The sequence below is a fragment of the Psammomys obesus genome, unplaced genomic scaffold, assembly GCF_907164565.1.
Source record: "Psammomys obesus unplaced genomic scaffold, mPsaObe1.curated_primary_1811, whole genome shotgun sequence".
Classification (NCBI taxonomy): Eukaryota; Metazoa; Chordata; class Mammalia; order Rodentia; family Muridae; genus Psammomys; species Psammomys obesus.
In genome coordinates, this window is record NW_026596034.1 from 1,146,595 (window position 1) to 1,157,290 (window position 10,696).

A 10,696-nucleotide genomic window follows, 5' to 3' on the forward strand; every position below is an offset into this window, starting at 1 on the left:
CTTTCTTTCTTTCTTTCTTTCTTTCTTTCTTTCTTTCTTTCTTTCTTATGCAGGTGCACAAGAACCTATGGGAATACCACTCAAAACAGCAATTCATAGTTTCTCTTTCTTCTTTCTTTCCTTCCTTCCTTCTTTTTTTGCTTTCTTTCCTTCCTTCTTTTCTTTCTTTCTTATGCAGGTACATAAGAACCTATGGGAATACCACTCAAAACAGCAATTCATAGTTTCCCTCCCTTCTTTCCTTCCTTCCTTCCTTCCTTCCTTCCTTCCTTCCTTCCTTCCTTCCTTCCTTCCTTTCATCCTTCCGTCCTTCCATCCTTCCGTCCTTCTCTTTTTTTTCCAAAAAAGGGTTGGTTTCTCTGTGTAGCCTTGGCTGTTCTATAGTCTCTTTGTAGACCAGGCTGGCCTTGAACTCACAGAGACCACTGCCTCTGCCTCCCAAGTGCTGGGATTACAGGGTCTCACTGTATATCCCAAGCTGGCCTAGAATTCATGATTCTCCTGCCTCAGCTTCCTGAGTGCCAAGATCACGCCTTGTCAGTTTTTGTTTTGTTTCTTACGGTGTTAGGAATAGAATCCAGGATTTTATATGTGCTAGATGAAATGCTCTGAAGTTGAGCCACGTCCCCAATCCTGTAGTAATCTTTTCTTTTGCCTGTGAGCCTGTAACAGTTGAGCTATTTCACCAGCAAATATATTTTCTTCTTCTTGCATAACCAGGCTGGTCTTAAGACACTGGTCTTTGCCCTCCTCAGTTGCCGATACTCTAGCTGAGTGCCATCTTGCCCCACACATTCTTGTTTTGGGTCTGGCAGATCCTGTCGCCTGTCTCGCCTGTGTGGCAAATGCTGACACTGAAGCTTGAGACAGTAGCCACTGCAGAAGTATAGCTGGCCACTGGCCATGTCCTCACCTTCCCCTCTTGTGAGGACAGAGTAGCAGCTGCTTCTTCCTGCTCCCAGACAAAATCAGCTCCTGCTGCTTAAAGCATGGGCCACTGGGAAGATAGTTGTCACCGAGGTTTCAGTGGCCCTTCAGGCCACTGTGGTCTTTGGATGGAGCCTAGTGCCTAAGGACAGGGCCTTGACTCAATTTGCCTCCCACAGGACAACTCAAACTTGTACATGGTCATGGAGTATGTGCCTGGTGGAGAGATGTTCTCTCACCTACGGCGGATCGGAAGGTTCAGGTAAGCAGGTCCCATCCCTTCCACCCCAGGGCATACAGGGATCCAGTCTGCTTAGCAGTGGAAAGTGCTCTCTCTGGGTTTCAGTCAGATTTGATTTGATTTGATTTGTGTGTGTGTGTGTGCACGCGTGCACGGTGTTTGTTGGTGGGGTCTTGCTGTGTAACTGAAGCTGGTCTTTGGCTCAAGATCTTCCTGTTCCTTCCTCCTGAGTGCTGACATGACAGGCATCTGTCACCACACTTAGTCCCCGTGGGGTTTTGTTCCTGTTATGCTAAGCAATTTGTGATGTTTCAGCCAACCAAGCTGAGTGACCAGTCATGGTGACTTAGGACTCAAAATTTCAGTTGGCATGGCTGGGGTGGAGCTCAGTGGCAACACAGAAAGGAAAAAAAAAAAATGAGATCACACTATGTGGTGCAGGCTAGCCTTCAACTCCTAGGCTGACTCGGTTCCCCTTCCTCAGCTTTCTGGAATCACAGGAGCCCACCACTGCACCTCGCAAGAATTTTTTTTTTTTTTAATTTAAAATTAGTGGATAATTTCATGTAGTTTTAAATTTGATGGTAGTATGTTACGTGACGTGTGTGTGTGTGTGTGTGTGTGTACGTGCGTGTGCGCTTTGTTGTTGTTGGCGTTCTTTTGGGGGAGGGTTGTTTTTTGAGAAAGCATTTCTCTATATAGTCTTGGCTGTCCTGGAACTCATTCTGTAGACCAGGCTGGCCTCATACTCAGAGATTCACCTACCTCTGCTGGGATTAAAAGTGTGTACCACCACTGCCCAGCTAAACAAATATTTTTATATACACTAAAATCCAAACATCCCATCAAGTGTGGAGGTGTGTGCCTCTAATCCCAGCACTCAGGATGTCGAGACAGTATGATCAGGAGTCTGAGACTAACCCAGACTGCACTGAAAACCCCTGTGTCAAAAACAAGCAACCATCTTCAAAACAAAATCAAAAAGTGAGATTTCTGTGTGCCATTGTGAGGCTTGCCTGAGTCAGAAAGGGGAAGCCTTTCCTCTTCTGTCTCTACCTGTCCAATGCTGGCTGGAGCTGGGTACAATGTTTGCAGTACTTTGTCTTCCTTTTTCTCTGAAGTTTGTGTGCCTTCTGTGTGAATGCCTGCTGTTACGTGGCTGCCCTCCTTGCTGGTAATGCACATAGCATGGCTTCACCCTTTTCCTTCACTTCTCTCTGGACAGCTGCTGATAGCCCCCACCCCCACCCCTGCGGTTTCTCGTCCAAACTCTAAAAGTTGTCTTTTTATGAACTTCAGCTTTGCCTAATTTACAAAAACAAACCAACAAGACCGGAAGTCCTTGATGACCAAACCTGTGAGGTGTTTGGCATTATTTTTGTTGTTTGGTTTGTTTTATGTAACTTTGGCTGGCCTGGGGCTTACCATGTAGACCAGGCTGGCGTAGAACTGACAGGACTCTGGAGTTCTGAGGTTCGATGTATGCCATTATGCCTGGTAGGTGGGTTTTGTTTTGACGCTTGTATGTACCCTAATTACTTTCTTCCAAAACTCTGAGTATCAGACAAAATTCCTTAAACCACTTTCTTGAATAAGTTAACTCCTCAGCAAGGCAATCGTCCCTTCTAAGCCTTCCAGCCCCATTTTGTTTATCTTGAGTTTTGGAATAAAATTGTACAGCTCAGAGTGTGTGTGTGGGGGGGGGGCTTGATTTTGTTGTTGTTTGTTTTGTTCTTGACACTAGGTAGTCTGGGCTGGCTTAGAACTCATGATGTAGCCCAGGCTGGCTTTAGACAGTCCTTCTGCCTCTGCCTCCCAGAGTGCTTTGGTGATAGATAAAAACTGGCTCCCCAGTTTTTACTGTACAGTTTTGAGTCTTTGTATATTACTCAGGCTGTTTTTGGAATCCTGGGTTCATGCACTCCCTCTATCTTGGCCTCCCGCATAGCTGGGACCACTGGTGCACAGCATCATGCCCAGCCTTGAATCTGCATTTTGATTAGCTAGACATGGGGTGTCTTGCTCCGTGGGCAATCAGACCCATGTGTTGGACCACTTGGGAATGTGGTCATGTTCACCCACACATCCCCTCCTGGCTTGTCCCACCAGTGAGCCCCATGCCCGTTTCTACGCGGCGCAGATCGTCCTGACCTTTGAGTATCTGCACTCCCTGGACCTCATCTACCGGGACCTCAAGCCCGAGAACCTTCTCATCGACCAGCAGGGCTATATTCAGGTGCCCGCGGCCGGGGGAGGGCACTCCCAGGCACAATTGAAGCCTGCAGCCCTTCTCCCTACCTACTGCCCATTCTTGTGCCTACAGGTGACAGACTTCGGTTTTGCCAAGCGTGTGAAAGGCCGTACTTGGACCTTGTGTGGGACCCCTGAATACTTGGCCCCCGAGATTATCCTGAGCAAAGTAGGCACCTCACCAGCCTGTCCCACCCCTGGGGCCTGCTCCACCTCACTAGCCTGCCCTGCCCCTGAGGAGCCATCTCCCTCTTCACCTTCTTGCCTCATCGAATGGCCCCCCATCTTGCTCTAGGGCTACAACAAGGCTGTGGACTGGTGGGCTCTCGGGGTCCTCATCTACGAGATGGCTGCTGGTTACCCGCCCTTCTTCGCCGACCAGCCTATCCAGATCTACGAGAAAATCGTCTCTGGGAAGGTGAGGCCAGGATATGGAGTTCAGCCCTGGAAGGAATCAAAACAGCCTTCCACATGTCCCCACCAGGCTGAGTGTGCTGTCACAAACCTGTCGCCCTACAGTCAGGAGCCTGAGTCAGGAGAATCTTAAGTTTGAGGCCAGCCTAGCCCACATAGAGATTTCCAGGATAGCATAAGCTAGTGAAACTTGGAAAAATCAAGCACAGGGGTGCATGGCTCAGCTATAGTACACTTGCCCTGAATCCACAGTGATGGGGAATAATGGTATATCTCAGCGGTAGGGCAGTGGTCTAGCATGTATAACCAACAAGACACACACAGACACATGCATTCACTGCGCGCGCACACACACACAGGCACACACACACACATGACAATGCTTTGGAGAATCTATCTCACAACTGACAGGACTGAATTCCTAAGCATGTGAGGAAGCCTAATCATATCAGATCACTGGTTACAGAATGTGCAGCCCTGACACCAGACCAGAAGAACAAATGTGTTTGGTTCCCAAGTGTTGCCCCCAGCCATAACAGCAAGCCTTACTCTGCTGTGGGCAGGGCCTGCAGCTGTGTACCCTTAGTTAGCCTGGCATGGTGATACAGCACTCTTTAGAAATCCAAGGCAGGAGGATTGCCATGAGTTCCAGACCAGCCTGGGCTACAGAGTAAAACTTTTTTGTCTTATAACAAAGACAAACCCAGCAGTGTACCTTTCAAGAGGACTACCATCCATTAGCCCTGGTTACCCTTTAGCCATATGCTGAAGAAATGGTGCCCCTGTAGGAGAGGTGAGGAAACTAAGGTGTAGAGAGGGAGAGTGGTTGGTCTGAGAGATTGCACCATCAGAAGCAAGTGGACACCTTCGCAGGGGCAGGGAGTGGTGCTGAGAATCACAGCTCTCCTTTCAGCAGTTGTACCTAGCAGGGAAACCTGGCTGTCAGCCGCCTGCTTCAGCGTCTTTGACCACAGCCACTGGTTGGCTCCAAGTCTCCCTGCATTGTTCAAGAACTGTGGGCTCTGCCCCTCCCCAAGTCCCAGTCCTGTAACAAACTATTGGGTAAAATGGAGACAAAATCACTTTGATTCTCTGAGCCTCGTTTGACCCATCCGGAAACAAGGGAACCAGCCATGTGCCTTTCTGGGAGGTTGAAAGAAGACTCCCATTCTGTGTATGGTCCTCAGGACTGGGCACATACTCATCATCACCCAGGAGTGGAATATGAGTGCCTCCTATTGCACAGAAGAAAGACAGCCCTGCATTTTTCTTTTTCTTTCTTTTTTTGTTTGTTTGTTTGTTTGTTTGTTTGAGACAGTGTCTCACTTTGTAGTCCTGGCTAATCTAGAATTTACTATGTAGACCAGGCTGATTTCAAACTCACAGAGATTCGCCTGTCTCTGCCTCTGGTGGGATTAAACGAGGGAGCCTTACTTAGTAGATGCTTTTTATTCTCAAATTCAGAAGGCTGAGGCAGGAGGATTGTTGTGAAATTAGAGATTTTGAGCAATGTTACAGAATGTCACTCAGAAGAAACACAAAATGAAAAATTGAAATGTCCAAGATGATGGCTGAGGGTACAAAAAACTCCAAGGAAGATTCTGAGGAGGAGAGCGAATTCCCTTTTAACATTGGGCATTTTGTTGTTTTGAAAACTAAGAGCCTCAGGTTGGACTCCAGTTCCACAAGTAATCAAGGTTACCCTTGAACTTCGGGTCCTGCTGCTCCCTCCCAAATCCTGGTGAACACCAGGGTGTGTGCCACCACACATGGCTGAGCATAAGCCCCTTATTTGTAACAACTTACAGTTCCCACGGGCCCTGGCTGTGTTATCTTGTCACACAGAACCCTGGGATATCTGCCCCATGTCATTGAGGCCAGTACAGGCCTGGAGAGGTCAAGGACCCCAGCCAAGGTCACACGGCACTGGAAAGGCATAGCAGACACCAGCTGGTTTTCTTTTTGTCTTTGTTTCTTTCCATTCTTTGGTCTGTTTTTCTTGCTAGTCTGCCTTACCTTTCTTTCCTCCTTCCTCCTCTTTCTTCCTTTTTTTTTTTTTTTTTAATTTTTATTTTTTTAACACCAGTTCATTATGCTTGTGGCACTGTGTCAGTGTATGTAAGTCAGGGTCAATTTTCAGGAGTCAGTTCTGGCCTACTATGATACCTTGGGTATCAAGCTTAGATTATTAGGCTCAGCAACAAGTACCTTTACCTGCTGAGCCATTTTGTATGTTTGACTGACTGACTGATTGATTTACAACAGGGTCTTAATATGGGGCCCTGGCACTCAACCTTCCTGAATTAGCCTTCCAAGTATAGGAATGACAAGCTTGTGCCATCATCTCTGGCTCCGTGAAGCCAGTTCTTACAGGTATAAATCTAGGGGCTGCATACAGGGACGTACAAGAGCCTTTGGAGGTGCATGACTGGAAGAACTGTACTGGCTTTTTAAGGAATGTACAAGTCAGTTTATCCAGAGTGATGAAATATCCTTATTTCAGAAGCCATCAGACCTCAGTCAGCAGAGCTACCTGAAGAATCGCAGCTGAGGGGATACAGTACAAGTCTAGAGACCTGAGGCAGGGCCTCTCTATAGTTCTGTTCCATGTGACCTTGGGGTAGTAGATTCTCAGGCCTTACCCACAATTGCCAAGCCAGCAAACCCAGAGGGGACTCAAGGTATATTTTTTGACATGGCCTCTGGGACCTAAAGGCAGAGTCCTGTGTGGGCTAGGCTACTGACCTGTCACAAAGCTGTAGCGCTAGCTCCAATAGGCCATCGTTGTTTATATTTTACCTACTTTATTTTTTAATTATGTGTATATGTGTGTGTCTGTATGTAGGTGTGTACACATGAGTGCAGGTACCCTTGGAGGCCAAAGGCATTGGATATCCCAGGAATGGAGTGACAGGTGGTGTCATCCACCATGTGGGCACTAGAATCAAACCTAGGTTCTCTGCAAGACCAGAATGGTCCATTGGCCCAGGAATGAGCCATCTTCCTGCCCCCCAAGCCCCACTGAGACAAGGTCTTCATTATGTAGCCTTGGCTGGTCTTAAACTCACATCACAGAAATCCACCTGCCTCTGCCTCAGTGCTGTGATTATAGGCAAGTGCCACCACACTCCAACAAGCCTTTTTGTGTCAAGACGAGGTTTCTCTATATAACAGCCTTGGCTGTCCTGGAACTCACTCTGTAGCCCAGGCTGGCCTCAAACTTGTGGGCCACCACTGCTGGGCCCTACAAGCCATCTTAACAGATTCCATGTAGGGCTGTTCGAGTATGGTGTGTACCTGTAGTTCTAGCACTCAGGAGGCTAGGAGACAGGATCATGGGTTTAAGGCCAGTTTGAGCTATACATTAAAATTCTGTCTCACCTGGTATGGTGGTGCACACATTTAATCTCAGCATTTAGGAGGAAGAGGCAGGTTGATCTCTGAGTTTGAAGACAGCCTGGTCTACAGAGAGCTCCAGGACAGCCAGGGCTACACAGAGAAACCTTGTCTAGGGGTGGGGTTAGCTGAGGGAGATCCTGTCAAAAATGGAAAAAGCATTCTGGACCCCCTAAGTATGTGAGCAGCACCCCACTCTGTCTACACCCCCTTCCAGGTGCGGTTCCCATCCCACTTCAGTTCTGACTTGAAGGACCTGCTACGGAACCTTCTACAGGTGGATCTTACCAAGCGCTTTGGAAACCTCAAGAACGGGGTCAATGACATCAAGAACCACAAGTGGTTTGCCACAACTGACTGGATTGCCATCTATCAGAGAAAGGTGGGCTTCTTTTTCCCCAGCATGCCCAAAGTTGGGGAAAGGCCAGGAATCAGGGATAGGATCTTGCAAACAGCCTATTAAGCTTGAGATTAAACAAGAGCTTCCTGAAGCTAGTAAGTGAATATGCATGGGATGCTGGGTCCTCTAGCAACTTTGTGGCTTTGGACAGGAAATATTCTCTGGGACATGACTTCCATTTGCTGAGTTGGGTTGCAAAGAAGACACTTATGCCCTAACGTTGAGCACAGGCCTGGGTTACAGCAAGTGTCTTCTGATTATTGGCCATTCACTTTTATTGTTGTAATGATGGTAAGGTTGGCTAATAAGCTCTGGGTGGTTCTTAATCTCTCCAGGTGGAAGCTCCCTTCATACCAAAGTTTAAAGGCCCTGGGGACACGAGTAACTTTGACGACTATGAGGAGGAAGAGATCCGGGTCTCCATCACTGAGAAGTGTGGCAAGGAGTTTACTGAGTTTTAGGGGTGTGCTTGAGCCCCATGGGTTTTCTTTCTTTCTTTCTTTTTCTTTCTATTTTTTTTTTTTTTTTTTCCTGGTTGGGGGTGGGAGGGTTGGATCGAACAGCCAGAGGGCCCTAGAGTTCCATGCATCTAATTTAACACCCACTCCACACCCCCCAGGGTTCGGGAGAGCAGGAAAGCCAGATACTGGGGAAGGGGCAACATCAGCTGTTCCCCCTCCCGCCATTCTCCCCCACACTTCTCTGCCTGTTTTCAATGCATTTCTTAGCTCCAGTCACACCCCATCTTGCTGGTGTATCCAGGGGCAGGGTACGGAAAGAGGGGCCCAAATTCAGCCTCCACCCTCACCCCAGCACTGGACACTAAGGATGGACAGAAAAGCCAACCTTCCCTTCCATGCAGTCCTACTTGGAAAGGGAGATTTTTAGTGACGTGTACAGAGGGCTGCTTGCTAGTGGGTTTTTTTTTTGTTTTGTTTTTGTTCTTGTTTTAGTTTTTTTTTTTTTTTTTTTAATCTTCATTTAAATTAAGTTCCACCAGTGCCTCCCATCCTCCAAACTGCCCCGCCCTCCCAAACTACCTTGCTCCACAAATCCATCCTGATGAGACCGGGGTAGCCAACTGACTCTGTCAAGGAAGGAACCGGGCTTTGAACCTCGCCCTGAGCTGCTAGCCTCCCAGCCCTTTTCTAGGGGTCTCATGCCAACTCTTCCGTGCATCAGCCCCTCCCCATCCTGAGCGCCTCACTTCTAGCTTAGCTGTCAGCTGTCCATCACCTCTTGCTGTGTGCATCCCCATTCACTGCACCCCCAAGTCTGACTGTGCTTTTCTCTCAATAGAAAGGTGGGGAGCTGCTGGGGAAATTACCCCATTTATCCCTGTGTTTATCCCTCTCGTAACTTCTCCCAAAAAGGAGGAGCTCTCAGGCCTGGGTGGGGGCCCCAGGGGCGAGGGGGGCCGTTCAACCTGTGTGCTTCGAAGGATGAGACTTCCTCTTGAACAGTGTGCTGTTGTAAACATATTTGAAAACTATTACCAATAAAGTTTTGTTTTAAAATAAAAGTGTCGCTGGTATTCCCGACTTCGATCACACCCTCCGGGTGTTGGAAAGGGAATTTCGGACCTCAGCGTCGAGGCTCGGGAGACCCTGGCCTCGGGACCCTGGAGAAACCAGGTTTAGCTGGAATTCCTGCACTTCCTCCGCCCTGCCAGAGAAAGAAGGGGTGGGGTGGGCAAACTGTCCTTTGACCCTGAGTTCTGGTCTTCAAATCTGCTCGCACCTCTACTTCGTGTAGTCCGGGACCAAGAGGCCACTGGAGGGAGCCGCCCGGACCAGTTCGACCGAACGGCAGCGGGATCGGCCGGGTAGAAGGAGAAAGGGGGAGCCCCGCGCGCCCCCAAGCCCTCGTGTAGGCGCGGCAGGGCCGCTAGTGAGCTCTCCGCGGCTCCCTAGGAGCGCGGGGCGTCGGGCCGCGGCGCGGCTAGTTCCCGGTAAGTGCGGTCCCGAGAGCGCTGCGCGCGGAGAGGCGTGGAGAGGGGGCTGGGCGCCGAGGACGTCTGGGTCCCGCGCCCAATGGCTGGAGGGCGGCCGAACGCCGCCCGCGCGCCCCGCCCGCCCCTGTCCCCTCCCCCCCTGCTCTCCCCTCCCCCGCCCGCCGCGCTCCCCGCCCCCGCTCCGGCGCCAACTCCGCGGCGCCTCCTTAAAAAGCGCGCGGGAGTTGTAAGGGGGGGCCGGAGCGAGCCGGAGTGAGCTAGAGCGCCGGGTACACGGGGCGGGCGGGGGCCCGGGCTCCACCTTAAAAGCGGGCGCGTGGGGGTGGGAGGGAGCGAGGAAGGCGGGCAGCGGGGGAGGGCGAGCAGGAAGGGGGGCCGGAGTGTCCCGGGCGCAGGGCGCGCGTGCGGCGGCGGCGGCGGGGAGGGGCCGGCCGCGCCGCGCTCCCCTCCTCCCTCCTCGCATCCCCGGCCCCGCGCGCGCCCAGCAGAAGCGGGGCTGTTGTGTGCGTGCGTGCGAGTGAGTGAGTGTGTGCATATTTTTTTCCTCTTTTCTTTCTCTCTCACTATTTTTTTTTCTGTCTCTCTCGCGCGCTCTCCTCTCTCTCTCTCTCTTTTTTTTGTCCCTCTGTGATTTTTTTTGCGTTGAAACAGCCGCGCCGCCGCCGCTCCCCCGAGGCGCTGCGCCCCCCGGGGGGAGGCGGAGGAGGCGGGCAGCGGCGGAGGGAGGGGAGCGGGGAGGGGGCGCCGCGCTGGGAGGGAGGCAGCGCGCACCGTGCAGCCGGGCCGGGCGGGAGGCATGGCGGGGCCCCCGGCCCTACCCCCGCCGGAGACGGCGGCGGCCGCCACCACGGCGGCCGCCGCCTCGTCGTCCGCCGCTTCCCCGCACTATCAAGAGTGGATTCTGGACACCATCGACTCGCTGCGCTCGCGCAAGGCGCGGCCGGACCTGGAGCGCATCTGCCGGATGGTGCGGCGGCGGCACGGCCCGGAGCCCGAGCGCACGCGCGCGGAGCTCGAGAAACTGATCCAGCAGCGCGCCGTGCTCCGGGTCAGCTACAAGGGGAGCATCTCGTACCGCAACGCGGCGCGCGTCCAGCCGCCCCGCCGCGGAGCC

General features: G+C 51.4%; 2 protein-coding genes across 3 annotated transcripts in view; both read left to right on the top strand.

The window, feature by feature from the left end:
- The window catches only part of Prkaca (protein kinase cAMP-activated catalytic subunit alpha), a 23,513-nt gene extending 14,363 nt beyond the window's left edge, over positions 1 to 9,150 (top strand). For both annotated transcript variants that reach the window (XM_055621244.1, XM_055621243.1), the window contains 6 exons: positions 1,107 to 1,189; positions 3,278 to 3,404; positions 3,492 to 3,587; positions 3,714 to 3,836; positions 7,446 to 7,610; positions 7,964 to 9,150. In XM_055621244.1, the coding sequence (XP_055477219.1) occupies positions 1,107 to 1,189; positions 3,278 to 3,404; positions 3,492 to 3,587; positions 3,714 to 3,836; positions 7,446 to 7,610; positions 7,964 to 8,089 (720 nt within the window). In that variant the 3' untranslated portion in view covers positions 8,090 to 9,150. The remainder of the gene's footprint in view (positions 1 to 1,106; positions 1,190 to 3,277; positions 3,405 to 3,491; positions 3,588 to 3,713; positions 3,837 to 7,445; positions 7,611 to 7,963) is intronic.
- A 1,139-nt stretch (positions 9,151 to 10,289) lies between these two features.
- Positions 10,290 to 10,696, top strand: part of Samd1 (sterile alpha motif domain containing 1) — a 2,875-nt gene continuing 2,468 nt past the window's right edge. Inside the window, exon 1 of the mRNA XM_055620949.1 lies at positions 10,290 to 10,693. Within this exon, the coding sequence (XP_055476924.1) occupies positions 10,379 to 10,693 (315 nt within the window). The 5' untranslated portion in view covers positions 10,290 to 10,378. The remainder of the gene's footprint in view (positions 10,694 to 10,696) is intronic.